The sequence below is a fragment of the Amborella trichopoda genome, chromosome 9 (assembly GCF_054954075.1).
Source record: "Amborella trichopoda isolate Santa Cruz 75 chromosome 9, AtrichopodaSantaCruz75HAP2 v2.0, whole genome shotgun sequence".
Classification (NCBI taxonomy): Eukaryota; Viridiplantae; Streptophyta; class Magnoliopsida; order Amborellales; family Amborellaceae; genus Amborella; species Amborella trichopoda.
In genome coordinates this window covers 34029432-34050975 of record NC_142344.1, presented here as the reverse complement: position 1 = coordinate 34050975, position 21544 = coordinate 34029432, and the positions used below count along the sequence as shown (strand labels likewise).

At 35.1% G+C, this 21544-nt stretch overlaps 1 protein-coding gene across 8 annotated transcripts; it reads right to left on the bottom strand.

Annotated features, from left to right (window-relative positions):
- Positions 1-2489: 2489 nt before the first annotated feature.
- Positions 2490-20284, bottom strand: MCM10 (minichromosome maintenance 10). Of its 8 annotated transcripts, none has more exons than XR_016041683.1 (12): positions 20075-20284; positions 19831-19996; positions 19672-19746; positions 19246-19483; positions 18981-19105; positions 13936-13969; positions 13799-13841; positions 12903-13043; positions 3858-3922; positions 3686-3761; positions 3355-3572; positions 2490-2755 (listed from the first exon to the last, which is right to left on the bottom strand). XR_016041683.1 is itself a non-coding variant. In XM_088848457.1 (11 exons), exons 1-11 carry the CDS (start codon positions 20181-20183, stop codon positions 3431-3433), a joined length of 1215 nt encoding a protein of 404 aa, XP_088704583.1. In that variant the 5' UTR covers positions 20184-20281; the 3' UTR covers positions 3059-3430. The 8 variants fall into 8 exon arrangements, 3 of the variants coding, with proteins under 3 accessions (XP_088704583.1, XP_020518198.1, XP_088704584.1); XR_016041680.1 differs by having other exon boundaries at positions 13795-13841; positions 20075-20279; XR_016041684.1 differs by having other exon boundaries at positions 2650-3020.
- Between the last annotated feature and the right edge of the window lie 1260 nt (positions 20285-21544).

The window sequence follows — 21544 nt, the reverse complement described above, 5'->3', positions numbered from 1 at the left end:
ATGGTTAAAAGGGTTTAGGAGATTGGAAGATAGAAAAGATGGAATCTTTTTGCTTACAAGTAATATTTTCAATTCTTACGTCAGATAAGATATAGAAGTTAAAAATAAGGGATAATGAGATATTTTCTCAAAAAAAAATTGCTCTATTATAAAGTTAATGGGTATAACGTATAACTCATTAACATTAAAGTTATTAATGTGTCATTAATAGCACGAAAAAGTTAATAATGTTATCACTCATTAACGTTGCACCCATAATTTATACTCATTGAAATAGTTATTAACGTTAGAACAACAAGAAATAAGATCAATACTAGTTGAACATTAAAAAAGTTACTAATTTATGGGACATTTAAAAATAATAATAATAATAATAACACTACCCAAACCACTTTAAAATCTATTTAAAAATTATTTTTTCAATTATCCCACATTGCAAGTATGATAGTTATATATATTTTAAATTTTATTACAATATAATTATAAATTTACGTTTTTAAATTCTATACTTTTATAGATTTATTTATTTGTAAGGATCATACTTTTGTTTATTATTAATAATTATACATTGATAACCAAATCTTGTATTTTATTTGTTTATTTATTTATATTATAAATTATATAATGTATTATTTTTATTATAGCTGTAAATATTTTTTAAAAAAATTAGATGATATTATAAGACAAATTTTAAATTTATTCATACAGGGAAAGAACATCTCAATATTCACATATTGATGAAAAAATGAAAGTTCTTAATGTAATACCCCCATTTCTTATTAGATTCTTAAAAAATAATATTTATAATGATTTTTAATAATTTTTTTGCATTTTTTTTAAGGCTAAATCTGATTTATTTACGATTCAAAAGGCCGATTCACCGATCCAGATTTTAGAGTGCCCGATCCGAGACACCGATCCATTTTTTAAATCACTGGCGTAAATGGATGACACGTTATACCCATTTGCAAGTCGATGAGTGATAACAAGTATTTGCCCCACCTTGAGAAGACGAGGGAGCACTACACAGAGTAAAAGACACGGCACAAGGCGTAGAACTTAAAATATTCTGCATAGGGGGGAAAGACCACTTGGCATGGAGGATGGCGAACTTGAAGAAACAAGTCAGATTGGTTTTGGTCACGTGTATAACGATGCATCAAAAGCGAGGTTAGGTTTGCCACGTGTAAAACGATTCTGCAAAAGCCAGACGTTAGGTAGGTGTGTTTGTTGATGGTGAGTGATGATGCCTCAAGATCGTCCGATTTCATATCGGATCGATGATTTTTCAAATACTGGTCGGTCTAGTGTGTGCTTCAAAAACCGCCAAGTCTAACTTGAAACTGCCTGAGTGGACTTGGAGCCGGTGGGGTACATGTCTTGGTCTTAAGACCTAGTTCTTACCTTTTTTATTTATTATTATTTTTGGTTTAATAAAAAGTTTACCGCAGAACAATGCAATCGGCATGATGATTCGGGTTTTATGTAATCGGAAAAATGCTCACAAAAAACATTAAAAAAAAAAAATCACAAATTTGGTCTTTTAGCTCTGCCATTTAACCAAGCCTTAAAAAGAAGTGATATCCTATTGTACTTTTGGTAATATTTATTTTGGCCAAAGCTAAGAAACAAATTATCATGATTCTACAAACTCAACTATTACTATGGATTCTCCCCATCTCCCACATCTATCCACAGACGCATGTTCAAATAATATTGGAAAAGAAAACAAAAGTGTGGCCTCAGGTGTACCATCTTTTTTTTCTTTTTTTTTCTTTTTTTTTCCCTCTTTTTTTACTTTGGAATAGTTCAATGGTAGGAATCGTGGTAAGTATGATCTATATGGTCATATAACATGTTTACAAGGGTTATCATCATCCAAATATTAGGCTGAACAATGAAGGAAGAATAGCAGATACAATTTTACATTGACATGGTTCGCAGGACTAATGTCCTTCCATGACATGATTGTCCAACTCATTGATGTGATGATCACTCTTATGACCATGGGTTCTTTTCTATTGTAATGTTTATGTTGGGACATTGGTGAAATGGAAACATCAAGTTGTGGCACTAGACCACCTCTACCTATATCCCCTTGTAATCACGACCATATAAATAAGGATGAAGTTTCTATAAGGCCTAGGCTCTATGGAAATAATATAAACAAATCCTTGTCGGGAAAGCACTTTGGGCTATGGAAATCTCCATGATAGCTCTAATATCAATTTCTAAAAATAACAATAAAATTTGAAATTAAAAAAATAGTACAAATCTTACGGATCTATGAACACTTAGTTTTAGAGCGAAATGGATGGCCTAGATAACTTGTTGCAATATACACTATTTTTAGAGTTTAAATCCTAATTTTTTTCACAAACATAATATTCGAGCCAAGATGATCGATGTAAAGGTTTTTCAATGCTTGAATTGTAATTTCCAATGAGTTATGAAGTGAAGCTTTACTTATTTTCATAAGGCTGCAGTCCTATCAAACCATTTTCTTTCCTATAGATAATACTGGTTGTTCATCTATCTTCAAACAAGGAAGTCCAAGACTGTAATGTTTGGTCAGTTCAAATTAAGTAACTCACCATTCATGAAGATGCCTACCATATTCTTATACTAGAATAAGCAGATTTGCCACTGTTCGAAGCAAAGTTGTATTTGGAGCTTTTTCATAATTCATAGAACTTCAAAGTGCTCTCTTCCAAAAGTAGAAGGCTTGATTTTCCAAAGCATTACCACCATCAACCTGTCACAGATTTTTCAGATGTGCAGTTCTTTAATTATGTCTAAAAATATGACAGATTTTTAATCAAGTCAAACTGTCATAGAGGACTTGAATTATGACCACTATCAGACATCCTCAAAGATTTTGCATTCACCACAGCATTTTCAATGTTTAGTTCTTTCATTTTTGTAACTCCATTGCAGAATTATTTATCCTTGGCATCCAAATATTCAGGACCAGCATCTCTCTCAATTCTTCAGTATGATTGAGACATTTCCACTGCCATCTAAAAATAAGAAAAGGCAAGTAATGACACAAAACCAGTGCTCAACATGGATGCTTTTTCATACAGAAAATTTAAGAAGCAACTTCTACTTTGAATGCTAGGATGTTACTTGAAATGAAGAACTACAAAAATTCAGAAAAACAGCCATCACTGAATGAGCATACGTTGGCTACAAAACTGACATAATTAAGGCTAGCTATAATCACCAAGCCCCACATCTTGGTAGAGCGATCATAAATGCAAGTAATTAAAATTTTGATATATAACAGCTTCACACATGATTTATTTACAACTTTTCAACCTCTATCACAATTAGGATTGATGAAACTTTTACCCTTTTAAGCCGCAATGCTTGTTCACAGACCGCCAGAGAGATTTGTGGTGAAAGATGGCCATGATTCAGGCTGCTGCTACATTTCTTCATCTGAGCTTACAATATGCAACTCAATCATATTCTCACTGCTAGTAACCTGCTGCACTTTCTTCCTTTTAGGATCAGGTTCACGGGCATTCAAAGGTATCCTTGTGGCCATTTTCACGCTTGAACATGGCCTGAAACATCAAAACAACTCATTGTGTTTTATTACAAACACTGGAATTCAACACTGAAGATTGACAAATAATAAATGTGGTTAGTTATCTCCAGTCAATGTCCCCATCTTTACCTTTTCTGGGGAACATTTCTTTGTTGGGGATTTTGCAACATTCCTCTGCTTGCTTCCTTTTGATGATTCATTTTCTCTGTCATTTCATAAAAGATGTTTTTTGAGTGTCCACTGTGCAAGAATGTCAGCCAACATTAGAGAGAGAGAGAGAGAGAGAGAGAGAGAGAGAGACCTGTTATCTCTGCAAGGAACCTCCTTCCTTGAGATTGGACAACAGTTGTAACCTTATCCGCTTTACTGCTTGTCCAAAACAGTAACAAAATATCGTGTTGTGGCACACCCAGATCAATAACTAAATCATGACAAGCACTAGAAAGAAAGGAAAAGAAAATAAAAAGAGAAAGATTCAAACAGAATATAAAATTCTTCCATTCAAGTTATGTGACAGCACCACCTTAAAGTCTTCTAGTATACAAGCCTACAAATTTTGAATCTATGCAAACACAAATATAACATGCTTATAAGAATTCTTATCTCAAGACATGGAACCTTTGATGAAAGGAGGATGTACACGCATCCTCGTTTTATGGATGCCGGTGATTCAGGTAAAAGGCAAGTGCCATTTCATCACAAAATTCATAATCGACCAATAAATCAAGTTGTAGATGAGACACCACTCTTTGTTGATAAAGATGTAGGCAGAAGTGGTGAGCAAAACAGTCTTGAGGGAGAGATATGTTGGGGTCAATGGCCTTTAAAGCCTGTGAGAGCATCATCATCATCATCTCCAGGATTCATGAAAAGATGTGGCAAAGTTTTACGCTGGTTGCCTTACATAACACAACCCTCCTTTATCCGGGCTTGGGACCGACATGAATGGCTTGGGAATGGCCCATCAGAGCATATAAAATAATAAATATAGTGAATTGTGTAATTGAATGGGATTATATGATTCCTTGACTGACCCAAAGTTGGGCGGTCTATGGCCTGGGTCATGTCTAAAACCTTTTTTCCCCTTAGTATTGGCACTACCGCTGAGGGTTTTCAGGAGGATCATCCCTTGTTGAGGTCGGAGAGATAGAGATGGTTTGAAGGTTAGAAGAGCTTTGTAATCTCATGTGTGTGGATGTAGGCATGTGAGAGCGAGGGCTAAATCTTCAAGAAAATCTTCACACAACAATTGCATATGACAACAGTATTTTGATAAGCAACGATATAGAGGGATATATGTACATGTGCATAGAAAGAGTCCCCTTGTACTATAGTGATATGTGCATGTGACTTGCTCTTAAAGGGGAACATGTAATCCACATACTAGGACTATGGTTCAACTTTTTATTGGTCAACTTTGACGAGCCAATCATTAACCCCTACACATGACTATGGGTTATAGGCCCCGTTGGTCTAGTTTAAGAAGATAGTTGTGAATCATGGTTATTGGCACAAGTGCAGTGCCCTAACAATCACTTTTCCTGATCCATTGGTACCAACCACTTCTAGAGGTATTCTGAATGTTTTAAAAATTTTCTAAGAACTTCATAAATCTTGTTTAAACTTTATTTATTTTTGGTGATATTTAAATATTTTTAGAATTTTTAAGTGCTATTTTATGCAATACAACCCTAAAAGAGGTATTTTGGAAATTTTTAGAAATAAAAATTAATAGGGGCCTGGTGACCCATGTGGGGGGCCATAGGTGCAGTTCCCACACGTGGGGGGCCCACATGGGCCACACGCCCCAAATAGGGGGGAACCCCTTTGTATCCAAAATCTTATGGAGTTCACTTGACCGGGAAATCTTCCTAAAAGATCTTAAATTATTTGGTTGGAAAAACATTCTTGTCGACTTTGAATTTGATCTTCATATTAACTTAGATGTCCAAAGATATTAGAAGTTGTTTCTATGCAAGTAAGAGTCCATGACTTATGGGACTTTAGGAGATATATTTCTATTGGAAATGGATACAGGTGGGGGTGAGAATTGACCCAATCCGGATCCAAAACCCAAATTTTGGACCCTATTCAGATCCGGGTTTGGACCCAAAATTTGGATCTCAAATTCAGTGTACATCAGATCCGAGTGCAGGTGGATCCGATCGGGATCCAACCCAACTTTTTTAAATAGTAAATTTTTATTTTATATATATAATTTTTTTAAATAGTATATATAATCCGGATCCAAATCCAGATCTGATATATACTATTCGGATACAAATCCAAATCTCTAGGATCCAATTTGAACCCAGATCCGATGTACACTATTCGGATTCGGTCGGATCCATCCCCGATCCGACCCGTTCTCACCCCTAGATACGGGTTAAAGGTTCAGGGGACAAGGTCCCTAGATTTCCTTCCTAATCATGATAGCTGATTTTAAGAATGGATTGCTCTGATTTATTTCTCTCACCTCACAAATTACCTAGGATTCCTAAGGTCAAATTGTTCTTAATTCAAGTTGGAATACCCTCAAGTTTAAGGCCTATATAAGGTGGCGTCCACCCCACGTTTTCTACACCCTTGTTTCTCAAACCTCTCTCTCTCTCTCTCTCTCTCTCTCTCTCTCTACGATGGCAGCAAGCAACACCCATATGAGCCTAGGGTGGCAAACCTTGCCTAGGTCAGGGAGAGGAGGCGTGCCTAGACCCATCTTGGTTTAGGGGGGGTGCCACATAGTGACATGCCCCAAAAAGGTTGATTAAGGGTCTAAAGAAATTTCTAGTAGCCCATGCTCTTAGCCCCCTAGAACAGATAGAAGGTATTCCATAGGTGCTTCCCAAGTTCAAAGGATTCAGCAAGACCTAAAGATCAAGTGTGGCATCGGTTCGGCCATCGGGTGAGGGGTGTTCTTGATTCATATTTGTTATAGAAGTCCTAATTGTATTAGGAGTCCTATTTAAATTAGGATTCCTACTAGGACGAGGACTCCTGCTTAGTTAGAATTCATAATTGTATTATAATTCATATTGTAAGCGTCCAATATTTTTTAGCTTCAAATTTTTATTTTGGTAGTAAGAATTAAAATCCTATATTGTTTTAGGTTTACTTCTGCATTGTAGTGTCACAATCGTAAGTAGAGATTCATGTTACTACAAAAGAATTTTTTGAATTTTTATCTTGGAATACATAGCCACCACACCTTTCAAGACAATTGATAAACTCCTCCAAGACCTGGGGAAGAGATCGAGGAATATATGGACCAAGATCAAAATGAGGACTTTCATAAAATTGAAGCCCCTCATAAATCAGCCAAGGATATTATAGCATATCAAACAAGAAGGCATGAATGAAAGTAAGAAGATAGTCCAAATGAAGACTCTCATAGTCCAAATGAAGACTATCATAAAATTGAAAACCCTCAAAATCAACCAAGGATATTATAGTATATTAAAGAAAAAGGTGTGAAGGGCAACAAGAAGATAGGCCAGTTGAAGTTTAAGAGAGCACCCAAACCTACATAGGTCAATCAGAACAAAGGATCCAATTATCAATGTGTAAGTTATGATACCTTCACTCATAGTTTTCAAGTTTTTATGTGTGAAATTCTCAAAAGCAGAGAGCCTAGAACTTATTTTGAGGGAAGAAAAGATTGGTGACAGATTGACGCTATAGCTAAAGAGATGAACGCTATGTACATAAACAAGTCTTGGGAGATATTTCCTTGACCTGCAGATAAAAAGTGGGTCTATAAAGTGAAGTACAAGTTAGATGACAATGCGACTAGGTTTAAAGCAAGGCTGGTTACAAAAGGGTCTAATAAACAACATAGACCTGATTATGTGAAGCATTTAATCATGTGTTAAGATGGTGACAATTCGTGTAATTATTTCCCTTGCTTTAGCCTGCAGTTAGTCTCTTTTTCAGTTGGACGTTAAGAATGCCTTTTTGCATGGAAATTTTGTCGAAAAAGTCTGCATTGAACAACCACCGGATTTCCATGAAGTGAATCCAGAGACTCATCTTTCCAAGCTGAAAAGATCTGTATATGGGCTAAAACTGGCTCCAAGAACAACGTTTCAATGTTTTCATAATGCGTTAAAATAAAAGGTTTTTATCATGGCAACATCAGATCATTCGTTGTTTATTTGTCAAAATAATGAAGGTGATATCATCATACTGTTTTATGTTGGTGACTTAAAAGTTCTAAGAGTTTTATAGACCTAATTAATGGTGTCAAGATATTTTTGCATGATAGATTTATGATGAAAGCCTTAGGTCACTTGAGATACTTCCTGGAAATTGAAGTAGATCGAAATGAGAATCAAATATGTTTGCCTCAACAAAGTAATGATCTAGACCTTCTTGAAAAGACCTTTAAAAGGCAAATATGATTGCAGGCCATTATCATATACCAATTACTCTGAATAAAAAATCAAGGATATCTGAAAGACAATCTTTAGATAATCTAGAGAGATACAGAAGTTTAGCAAGGGAATTATTGTATCTCACTCTCATCAGGCTTGATATATCATATGTTAACCAAGTGTGTCAATTTATGTGTCCTCCCACTGACACAGATGGAAACAATGAAGAGAATAATCAAGTATATAAAAGGAACAGTAAATCACGGACTGCTCTATGAAAGAAATGACAATAATAAAATGAATACCACTTATGTAATTTGGCACTTTGATGCAGACTAGGCTGGAGATCCAGAATCTTGAAGATCATTTTTAGGTTATTGTTTCTTTCTTTGAAGAAGTCTAATTTCATCAAGTAAGAAACAGAAAATTGTTGCACGCTCTAGCAGTGAGGCTGAATATCAAGCACTACCTAATGTAGTTTCTCAGATTTCATGGATGTGAAATCTTCTTTCTTTTCTTGGAAAAAAAATATGCAAGTCAACAGTTCAATGCGACAACAAGAGTGCTTCGGCAATTTCAGCAAATCCAATATTTCACGATTGCACTAAACACATTCAAAATAGATTACTATTTTGTTCATGAGAAAATTGAAGCTAAGGAGATAGACAAGACCGAAAATCAAATAGTTGTCTTCACAACGAGCTTGCAAAAGATAGGCATGAGTTCTTAAAGAATAAGTCGTACATGTTCAAACATGATGTACAACTTGAGGGAGAGCGTTAGAATGCAAAGAAAGGCAGTTCTGTAATCCGTATGTATTTTAAGTGATTTATATATTGTAAATCCATTTAGTGTAATGTATAAGAGCAAATATGTCCTTAGTCAAGGTGTAACATTAATATATGATATAACACAAGACCTAGGGCATTGCCCTAGTGTGTGTGTTTTCATGGGAGAATAGTGTGTGCCTCTTTTCTCTCTTCTCTATGTTTTTCACCAACTAGATCTTGTTAGGTCAATAGTTTGGTATACCAAGTGGCTCCCGGTGAAAGAGGAAGTTATATTTGGTTTGTATGTTAGTTGGTAAGTATTTTAGGTTAAATATTTACTTTGGGATATTCTTAAGAAAAGCAAAGGTCAAAAAACATAATTATGGCTAATCAAATTTCCCTAATTTAAAAAAAATGATTCACCACTCAACTGATTTAATAAATATTATTTTATTCTTAGAGAAGGAATTAATTGCTTCTCTAAGGATTTGCCTAAGCTCAAGATTCATGCCTCGGATATTTGTACTAAAGTAAAGACTAAAGGCACTGGATTGCAATTCTGTCAGGACTAAATTAGAACAAATTGGAAAAATAGAAGGAAATGATTTTACACAGATTCCTACTTGCTCATGTTACAAGTCCATCAAGCGAGGAAGAATTAAGCTCACTTCCAAGTACAACCTTTAGTCGCTCTTGGTTAAGATTTATCCAACAATGGACACTAGTTTGGGGTTAGAATTCACCAATATAACATGCTTTTCTGTATTGGGAAGAGGTCTTAAAACACTATAACGACTTAATGCTATTAATATAGCTACAAAACTACTTTGGATCCCATATCAAAAGATACTGTGCTGGAAGATTTGTAAGACAAGACTTGCAAAGGTAGCTCCTTGTTTGGATACCAACACAATTTCTTCAAGCAGCGGTCAACGAACAAATGGAAAAGGAAGTTTTGTGATAGGGATGAAAAATTTATATTTCCAATTTCTATCTCACTCATAGAAACAGTAGCATTGTGAGTGTGCTAATACCTAATTGGATTCTAAAATGGCATCCGGGGGAACCACTTGAACCACAATCATATCATCACGAAAAATGCCACTCCAACAATGCTAAACCAAGCTTTGGGGTGGCATCCAAGTGGTATAACAAACAAAACTTTCAAATGCATAGAACCCATTTCGAAACAAATGGGAAGCATTAAAATATTATCTAGAATGGTATCACATTCCATCGAATGTTTGTTTTAATTGGATGATACTCATCCATAAATACAATTATGACACCTCCTATGTTCTTTCTCATTGACAAAACCTACTATGTCCTTTCTTGTTGACTAATAGAAACCACTAATTTATCAAACAATAAGAATCACAAATAAAGTGGCACCCTTGTTATACACAATAACAAGTGCCACCCTTGTTATTGGGTTTAAATGATTCATGAACTTCTCTTATTATAAAAGGGCCCACATAGTCTCTCTTTCTCTGTACAACTTCTTTTCCTCCATTCCACTATTGCTCTTTCACCTACCCATTTTCCTCCGTTCTTTTCTCTCCTAAAAACCCTCCCACATTCCTCCCTTAATTTAGAACTCGCAACCCGTACCATCCCTCATCTTTCTAAAACCCTCAACCCTGACCAAATGTTGCCAGAATCGAACCAAAGGTCAAACCAATGAGGCCAGTCAAACCAGACACATCATCACTCAAACCAATCAAACAAAATATAAAGAGAAAAAATACAAAAAAACTGAAAAATAAGAGAAAAATGGAGAAAAACAGAAAATCCAGAAAAAAAATTAAAAATAGAAAACTATTTGGAAATACATAGAAAATTGTAAAACACAGTATACACATATCCCATGATACACTCTAGTAACTCATCAAGCAATAAAATAAAATTAAAGGCAAAAAGCCTCTATGAAAAATTGCACATAAGCAAACATATAAGAAAAAACTTACAAAATAAAACACTATTAAAGCAAAAGAGCCATAAAATTGAAGATAGGAAACATAACATGAATATAGGAAACAATCTATTGCCTTGATCTAGGAAAAACATCATTTTTTATAAGAAACCCAATAATCCAAAATTTCTTTCCATTTTTCTAAAAATAAATCAAACAAAATCCAGAAAAAGGTGCAATGAACATGGGACTTGAAATAAGGGTGGATTGGTGCCCGGACTCCTATCCAAAAATTGTTGGATTTTCATAAGGATTTGGGGGCTTATTGGGTGGAGAGAGAGAGAAAGCAAAAAGAGCCAATCTCTCTCTGTCGCTCTAAAAGTTAACTTTTTAAACCCCCAATCCTCCCAAATATTAAAATAGGTCAAATGCCCCAAATCTATTTAAAAAAGGACAAAAAATTGAAAAACAAAAGGAAAAAAGAGATTATTTTGTATTTCTTGACCTATATCAAAACGGACCAATTCAATCTAGACCGACTTATCCAGCCAGTCCACCAGTTCAGCCTAGGTTCGACAAACACACCAATTCAAAGGACTCCAATTGATAGGAATAGCTTTGGTTTTGGCAGTTCCCCATTCGAATAAGGCTCATATAGACCGTTTTTAACAACATTGCCATTAATCTAGTTCATTTTAGAACTTTCATTAACTGGTTCCAAGAAAACCAGTTAATAAAATCCCAAAAATAACTTAGAAATTTTTAAGGCTACGGTTTATAGAGATCATAAAGATAGAGAGAATAAGGATGTCACTTGAAGGAAAAGAAGAAAGAGGGAGATTATGTAGAGAAAAAGAGAGAGACCTGGAGAGGAGCTGGGGGGGGGGAGAGAGAGCCCGGTTTAACAAGTTTTCTAAGAATAAGCTCCAGGTATAAAAAGCTATTGTATTCCCCCTTCTCTAGGGCCAACCTAAATATATGGAATAGAGACCACTATAAATGCAATTCATATACATAGCAGCTCATGAAAATATGATTTCTCTACATATCTTATCACTTATTTTGAGAGATTCAATGACCAAATGAGCTCCACCAAGGCTCCTCTATTGACTCAAGAATCTAGTTCAAAAACATGACATCAAGAGTAAATCTTAATGGAATGTCATTTTAGTAGACTGATATATTCTAAGAATCATTGGAAGGAATGGAGTTTGTATTACATTTAAATTCGTTATGCAACCCATCGATCCTTTGAACATAACTAACTGCTGTTTTGATCAATGTAAATAAATTATACAAGAATTTCTTTGTTTTTCTTGCTGTATTCATGTGCAGTTTTATGTAGGATGATTGGGTTCTTTTGAAATTTCTCTAGATCTCTAAGTGATAAAATTTGCACACAAGTTTTTAGAGAAGCCACTCGCCAGTCTATATGTCTAAGTTAACTGTTGAGATCAGTCACACAAGATTGAACAATAACTTTTATGTTATGGAAAATGAAAGGATGTGATTTCTATAAGGTTGCAACCTTAAAAAATCCAATTAAGGTGCACCTTAAAATTTTATCATAACATGTAATTTTGTTGTAAAAAATTCTTAGTATTATCTTAAAATCTAGTTTCATACCTAATTAGAAAATTTTAAATTCCAAAAATGGTTAAAATCTAGTAGATTTATAAATATATGAAAATCTTGAAAATGGACGGTCTAGATAATTGTTGCAAGATGCACTATTTTTGGGACTCAAAAACTTTTTATTTTCATATTCATATATCTCAATGTCGAGATGATTGACTAGAGTGTTTTTTCAACATTAAAACAACATTTCCGATAAATTTTTGAGGTGCATTTGTGATTCTACATTTTAAGGTTGCAACCTTATATAAACTTTTCCCAAATGAAAATGTTATATAAAATTCTTAAAGCTTGATTGATACAATAAAAGAGCCCCACAATTTAGTGTTTAGTTAACAAAAGAAAGATAAAGCCAATTGTTACTGGTTTATTCACAAACATTCAACTACGGATCTACAATTATACTTGATTGCAACAAGACTGAACCAGAAACAGAAACCAGCATTTCTTAACAAACCCTGGAAAACTTCTCTCGACAACGGAGAACGAATAACTAAAATCTAATCAAGCATGGCCAATCTTTCTGTCATTTTAAAGCAATATATTTTTGGATATTTTTTATAGGAAATTGATGCCCTAAGCATTACGCCAATTAGAAGAACTATTTTGAATCTTTGATAACACACAGTAAGAAACTTGTATGAAATAATGAAGCATACCATAGAGCCCTTTTTAGTGCATCAACTGATAGAACTTTCACAGGCTTCATAGACTTGTTCAAATTTGTTTTGTTTGACAGAGGGTCTACCAAGTGAATTCCTCTCAATTTGAGAGGGTCCCGAAACGCTGTTTTTATATTTCTGTAATGCCAAGAAACATGTGAAACATCAAACTTGTGAGATAAAGCATCAACGTCGTACTCATTTATATATGAGTATGTGAAGAATAAATACAAGTGTGACTTTCAAATTTCTCACAACTCCTATTTTTCCCACCAAAATTTCTCAACCTTTCGTTCTCGTTCTCGCTCTTCAAACTTCCATTCATAAAATCCCTTCTACTTAAAATATGTTTGATTTGTTATCTAAATCAAATGGTCAATTTGCCAAAGAAACCATGCCCATATCTCCCTAAAAATATCTTTTATGTTAAATCCTAAACATGATTTTAACAACATTATCAGTTATGGAGAAGAAATAGTAGCGAGTAAAAACAGAAATTTAATGAAAAAATAGAAAGTCAATAGCTATGCTTATTATTCTTGCTGAAAAAGAGTCCCTACAAGAGAATTTAGCTCCAAGAAAGAACTTAGAAATTTTATAGAAGGTTAGAAGAAAATTCAACAGCTATAAATTTAACATTACAAACTAAAAAAGAAATAAAAGTAAAAAATATTAAATTTTCAATTGAGTAAAATTGTTTAAAAATTATTTTTTATCTACTCTCCTGATGTGAGCAACATGCAACACTGCAACGAAAATGCCATTAGCCAGTTTTCCATAAATGATGAAAAGGAAAACTGTGCAGCAAACTGCTTCTAACCAAAAGGATCTATGTGCGCGAGTATCAGAGTGAAGATGTGATTTTATAATCTGAAAGCCAGCCACTTACCCACCCTTAAGCTCTGATCGCATGTTTACGAACTTGCGAGATGCTGCCTGTCATGAATAAGAATCAAATATCATCTGATAGCCAACAGCCATTTGTCAGAAAGTTTGGACCACTCAAAAAGTTGTAGAAATGATTTCTTACCGAAACATGGTAGCTGCAGTAGACTCCCCGACTTCTGGAATTTGGATGCAAATCAGTGGACATTACATGCAAAAGATTAGATGTCCAAATCTAAAACAGCAGGCTACCAATATGGGTACCACAAAAATGATTGTATAAATCAATTTCCAAAATGAAGATGAAACATGAGGACAACAAGATCAGAACCAATCTAGACTTAAGCATTGGCTAATAACTTAAACTAGATAAATAGTCCCTGCAGCAAAGAGGAAATCCAGCAATGAGAACCAATCTATCCTTTCATCCATTCATCTATCTGTACAGATAGAAACACAAACAAACAAAACATCAAAAGAGGAAAACACAAACATACATAGGAATAATATGGAAAATTGGAATGATGTACTGGAAGAGAGAAATTATATGCCAAAAAAGAAAATGCTGTATGGTGTCCTCATCATTGAAGCACTTGAATATCAAAATATCTCTTATTAGACCTTTCAGATGGTAGTTAACTAAGGGCTATTCTCTGGCAACAGAAAACGAAATTTGGAATTTTTAGAAATTTAACTAGATCATCACACCCAACAGTGAGTAGGAAATAATCAAAGAATTCAATATTTTCTAAATGTGTTCCTTGAAAGATTATCGATAGCATATCTGGCGAGGTGTCATTCAGCAGTAAACAAATAGGCTCATGCAACAGGTGTCTAAAGGGTACATCTTTTTTTTGTGAGCAAAGTCCAATAAAAGATCATGCATAACTTGTTATAGACAGATCCTAACTGTCCTATCATGTGATCTGAGGAAGTGGAGACAGTAGAATGCCTCATTTGGGCAGTTAATTCTATGTAACCTTCTTGCTAAAGCTACGTGGCATAAGGAGACTGCAAACTTTTCTTCCAGCTCTGTTTCAAGTCAGCACTCTTGAGGGGGTGGCCATTTTGAGGAGCAGCTCAAGCCCGTCATTCATCTTTTGTGCCATCTAGCTTCAAAATAATAACATAATGCTTCGGCGGATTCCCAGGAGGAATGGATGCCAAGATGTATGGTTGTCTGAGATCCAGGTTGACCAGAGAGGAGGCTTCTTCAGGAATCAGTCCTTGGTGCCTGCTTCGCTTTTGACCACTCGGCCACTCTCCCCTTCCCAGGCCGGGGCCCCTCAAAATCACCTGCACTGCACCTACCATTTGGATACAAGTCCTATTGATTTTGACAAAAGAGAACTCACTGATGTGGTCAGCTAGACGAGTCATAATTCTCTAGTTCAGTGGTGGGAAGCCATGGTCTTCAGCCCTGTAAAGGTTGAAACACACTCAGCATGGCTGACTTAAGAGGCCAATGGCTTGAGAGGGGCAGTACACGCCAAGCCTTTGTGTGTCATGGAGATGGCAATCGTCAATGCTTTAGCCATCACTTTGCAAAAAATCATTAAGCTGTCATCATATTGGTTTCCAGATCTTTTGTGATTTCCATGTTGTGTTCACGGTTGCATATGATGATTCGTATCACCCTCTTAATTTACAACAATGGTTATTTACTATAAAACCAGAAACAAAAGGGAAATCGAACAGAACCTATAGGAAAGGATCAGGGTAACAAACTAGTACACATTTCTGAGTAGAGTACAACTTTTTATTACACAATTAAATTACATATTGATAAATGATGACAAGAAATCAAGTTACATTAGCTCTGTCAATTGCTCTCATCAAGATGAGAAAGGGACAAGCCCAATTCAATTTCTTGAGGGACAAGAACTATTGGAAAGATATTACCTAAAATTTCACAGGACAAAATACTAAAACGCAAAAGAACATGAACTCTGTTGAAAATTCCCCATCAATGCCACAAAGAGGGAAACTATCAAAAGCTTGCCAACTAGCTATCGGTAACTAGAGAAATTGATGAGTTCAGTAAAAGTAAGTGGACTTATCTTTAATATCTTTAAATTAATCTAAGGAGTATGAACTATGAAGTATTTTCACCTACCCCAACATCAAAATTTGACTCCAGATGGCCATAAAGGCCTCTAGACAATCATGGAGAAACTGCTTACAAACATGAAGTTCTAGAACATAATTACGAATGACTTGTTAGGTTAATAAACAAGCTACGACAATATTTGGAAACATCATGGTCAACCAACAAATGGCATAAACAGCTTTGATATGATTTTTAGTTTGCAATTAACCATTCTCACTCAACTTGGAAATTACACAAGTGGTGGAGAGCCAACAAGAACAACAGTGACCTTCACATGCTAAGCTTAATAAGCAATGAACATGATTGCAAGCACAACCATAGCACATTTGAAGAAGTTGTTGGTATTGCAAGTTCAGATTATTTGACTATTTTAATGTTTAAATAACAAATTTACTAGGATCTAATTTTCTCTTCATATGCAGATTCACCAAAAAGTGAAACACGTGAAAGCAAAAGATATTAAATGATCTAGTATAAATGGGTAAAATCAAAATCTAAGGAAGCAGAAACATCATCAGTTTGGAACATGTATATAATGGCAACAAGCGAATAGAGAAGCTCAATGCTAGAAACTACCTTGAGGGAGGTGACATGAGTTAGCTAATCTCACAAAGGCAACTGGAGCCCTTGTAGAACCATGCATAGGTGTTAGGACACAAGATACTCTAGAATGAACCCATAGAGGACTACGATAAAGGAGGTTGAGAGGAGAAAAAGCATGCCAAGCAAATATTACTTATATGGCATAATAATGTGGTTAATAGGACGAGGGTAATATTTTTAAGGACGATTCAACATTAATTTGCATTTCTTTTGAACATATCAGAAGAGATATGTTGTATGCTACACCATTCTGTTTAACTTTTAGATGTAGGGATGGTAACGGACTCAAATAGTAATCGGCAGTGATTTAAAAAGCGGGTCTAGAAGGCCTGGGCGCATCGCCCAGGCCTAAGCGGCCAAATTAGGCAAGATATCCCTAGGCACCCAGCGCCCAGCCCTAGGCGCTCGCACAGGGGCTGAAATGCCCCTTGGTTAGGACATTTTTTTGTCATTTTATTAATACTAAAGGGGCAAAATTATAGGTTTTAGGTTCATTTGAAACTTAAAACCCATTAGTGCCTATTTTAGAAAGAAAAACCCCAAAAATTAGCTTTTGGTGATTTCCATAGGATCGAAGGGTTTCTCAAAGTTACAAGAAATTGATCTAAGCATCACCCATTTATATTAGAATTAGTTTTTGATGTTTTATAAATCTATTAAAAGGTTTTTTAGAAGATTTGAGTCCTTAGAAACATCTTAGAGGTGGAAGTTTGGAGATCAAGCATCAAAGTTAGTGATTTTTTTTTTTTATTGCTTATATTATTTTGAGGTAAATTTAAGTTTTAACTATGTGTGAACTATCAGACTATGGATAATTGGATATGGACTTCTGGTTATAGAGTATGGAGGAGTGTGTGCTATGTGGACTTGTGTACTATACATTCAATGTGCCTTAATCCCTAATTCTTATGTGCTATACAGTTATACTTGCATTGTTAGTCTATATAGACATTTTTCTTTCTACTGGGCCACCCAAGTTCTGGGCGCCTGCCTAGGCATTGGGCGGCTTGGACTACCCCAACCGCCTAGCGCTTCTTGAAACATTGGTATTTGGGTCCAAAATTTGGACCCATTCCGGATACGTCTAATCTCGGGTTTAGCCGGATCTATTGCCATCCTATGACTATGAGCTTATTATTATTATTTTATTGGCCTTTTTTTACCATCAGATACCCTATGACTATGAACTTCTTTTTTCGTCAATAATACTGTAAATGTTGCCAATATTGTGACAATATGAACACCTAATGCGCATCTAAAGACACATGATTCCCATCATATACCCTATGACTACAGGTACAGGTTGGGTCCGACGGGACCCAAACCCGAATGACATTCGGGTCCAAAATTTGGACCCATACCCAGACCCGAGGTCGGGCCTACCAGTCGGGTCCTAGGTCTGATCAAGTCCATAGCCACCCTAAATAGATGTGGATTAACATTTTATAAATTTAAATCTAAGAAGTCTTTCCCTTTCTTGCACAAATGTATCATGTATAATATAAAACTCAAGCAAAGTTTTTCCAGATTTCGTTTCCCCGTTTCAAATAAGTATGTATAATGAGGAACCGGAGTGACGTTTAAAAGTTACGAACTATTAATAGACATAAAGGTATCCATCTTTTTAGTTGGAGTTGATCCATTGGATAAAATCAGTTGTTCATTTAGCGATTTTGTCTGTTGTTTATCAAACTTTCATAAAGTATATTAAATATGAATATGTGAATAATTGTTGTGAATTATTAATTTTTTAAATAAATTTATAGTTTACCATGTGATTACACATATCAGTGACTTAAAAATCACCGAGCAGACTCAATATCGCCCAAGCAACTCGGGACTGGAAGCCAAAATGATTCCAGGCTGAACAAGCATGGAATCAGCTGTCTCATGATTTTTTCATAATCTTTCAATTTTTCCTATTAAAAATTGTCTGGTATGACTTGGACTCACCGAGTCAAACAGGAAGGACTCAGGCTAGGACTCTTGGTGGTTTGGAGTTCGAGTCTGACTCATTAAACAATGGCACATATAAATCATCATCTTTGCTACAACTGCTTGCCACTGCTTCACTCAGTTGAAGATGGTGCAAGTTTCTGACTGAAGCTTGAGTTGAACTATAACTTCCAGAACAGATCATTTTTGTCTACAATAAAGTTGCATTGAGTACTTCCAATCTTTACTCTGGAAATTTTCATTGACAATATCTGAGTTTTAGAGCATACACCATGGCTAAATTGGCACAATGGTGAACCAATGGGTTGAAATAACCCATTCAGTGCTCCAACCAATTCTTCAAATTTCAGGGGAGTTCTCAATTCAGGCTAAAGATATTACAAAACCCGCAATGCACCACACGAAACCATGGAATAACATGAGGTCCTAATTTAATATCCTGATCAGAATATATTACTTGGAGGGAAATTGCAGATGTAAGTTTTGTACAAAAACATGTGGAAACAATAAAGCAATAATACCTATTTATAGCCATTGAACAAGGATTTCCATCTTTTCTCTTCCCTTTACAAATTCCAAAGTCGGCAGAAGTCCCCAGCTTCAGAATTTGAGAAGCAGTGTATGCACTTAGAGAGAACCCACTACCCTACAAATAAAAAAAAGGGACACAAAATAGTGAAATTAGCCCACAGGGAAACCAATCGAAGTGTTGAAAAAAATGAGGACGAATTAATAGAAGAATCATATGTTAGCATGTGTCCTTTTTTCACAAATTCAATAACATACTTTAGGATCCTTCCGAATGTTGCAATTGAACAGAGCAAAGATGGAACCAACTGACTCCTTGGAATTATTGATGTAAGCATCTCCAAACAAGAAGACAGGGACACTCTGCTCATCCAAGCACCCAAGCTTCCAAACACAGAAGTTGCTCCCTGTAGAACTCAGTTTTGGGTTTCCCTTCTCTGTTAAGACTCCAGCAGTTGCCCAGCAACCAGAAATATTATCACCCATCAAACAAGTCCTAAGAAAGTACAACCCCACAAAACACATTAAGACAGATAAAACACAAGATAATGAATGCTATGCCATCCATTGCGATAAAATTATCATTCTTAAAAAGATAAAATATACCATAATGAGTGAGTTCCAGTGTTGAGATACAGATAAAGCAGTAAAAAATCAAATAAGAGATGATGAGAGGGTGCGTGCCTTATGGCTGACAATCGAATGAAGCGCATGTCCGAAAAACGATCGATGAGATAAGTTGCAGATAAGAGGAGACTCCTGAGTAGTCAAACAATCAGTTTCCTTCTAATGTTAAGGATAAAACACAAATCAGTGCGTCATGATAGAGGACGGTCGAGGTACTTGACACGCAGGCCCGAGAACTTCTCTACATCGACCGACTGCTGCTTTGGATTGGAATCAACTTTCTTTGGAGGATCTTCAGCCAACAACTTGTAATCCCCCACTGTGTCTTTGAATACGGACATGTCCACATGCTGCTGAAGCAGGCCATCATCGGAATCATAACCTGAACAGGACATAAAATTCATCCTTAAAAGGTCAAGCAAATGAAAGGAATGAGAGGGGTGTGAGAAAAGAGAAAGACCTGGTTGCTGTTGCAGGGGAGCGTCTGAAGTGGGAGAAGCGGGTGGGGTCTCCAAAACCCTTTCGTCAAGAGAGAGAAGCAGCTCCAAGTCCTCCCCGTGGTTAGACATATCTCTCTCAGTCTATAATGAATGAATCAATGGCAGAGCGATAGTGGAAAACAGAGGGCGGTGTGCGGCGTGGGAGATGGGGACCTACTTATAGTTTTTCTGGAAATTGGAGGGAAACGGGAAAGTTAAATGAACGAATGTTGAGCGGAGGGATATAGAAATTGCGGGAGATTTGACTTCTTCATTGCAAAATGCCGAGTCAGAACTTTGGACCGGAACCGTTAACCGGACATGGCCCGGAAGCGGTTCGTTAGATAGGAACCGGGGCTAATTGGGTAACTAGAACAGTTTGGAATGGTATTGTTTTAAATAAATCGGTCACATAAAAATAAAAAATTATGAAAAAATTATAGATTAAGTGTATACTATCTAATTATCAATATTTATCTTTAAAAAAGTAAATTTAGAAATTTTTTAATCAAATAACAAAAATTAGTAATAGATAGCTAATTTATAATTTAATCTATGAATATTATATTTCCATAAGGGTACATATTGTATAGAGCCAAGGCTCAAAACAATCAAATTAGAGCCCACCTTTAAGTAGTGTCAAGAAATATGGTTTCAACATTGAAAATCTTCGTGATAGCCTTAAAATATATTTTCATCTTTAATTATAAAATTTAAAGCTTTAAAAATAGTGTGGATCGAGCAGATCTATGAAAACTTGAAAATTGATAGTCGATAAATATTTTACAAGATGCACTATTTTTAAAATTTAAAATCTATTTTTTTCTCATTTCCATGCATGTTTGATGTCGAAATGATGAATTTTAAGATATTTGGACATCAAAACAACCTCTTCTAGTAAAATTTTTTAGGTGAGCTCTAATTTGATTGTTTAGAGCCTTGGCTCTATATAAACTTTTTCTTTTCCATAATAGAAAGTTAATTTATAAAACTATATCATGGGAAAAAAAACAAATTTGTTTCAAAGATTAAGAACACACTAGGTACATTGGAATTTTTTTTCTTTTTTAATTAGTACAACAAACAAATATTATCTAGTAATTCAGATGTCATATTTGCATTATTCTAGGATTTTCTATTTTCATGTGAGCCACTCATCAAAGAGATATGCTATTACAAAAATAGAAGAAAACCTTAACTACAATTAAACAGGCAAAAACTTAATAAGAGCAAAGATAAACAAATAATAGCATAAAACATGAAAAAAGAAGAAGAAGAAAGGAACATACTAGATTATTAAAGAAATAAAAATAACAAGCAAATACATATACGTATGCATTCAAGTCTAAATGTTATAAAAATAAAATAAATATATATAAAAAACTGCAATATTAAAAAACAATATAAAATTAAAAGAAAAACAAATTTTATAAAGTAAAATAGTTGTTTTT

Coding starts and splice junctions, on each gene's coding strand:
- MCM10 (XM_020662539.2), bottom strand. CDS start 20,183: ATGTCTAACCACGGGGAGGACTTGGAGCTGCTTCTCTCTCTTGACGAA. Junction 19,747..19,830: donor TTCTCGGGCCTGCGTGTCAA/GTACCTCGACCG, acceptor TTGACTACTCAG/GAGTCTCCTCTTATCTGCAA. Junction 19,106..19,245: donor ACATTCGGAAGGATCCTAAA/GTATGTTATTGA, acceptor TTTTATTTGTAG/GGTAGTGGGTTCTCTCTAAG.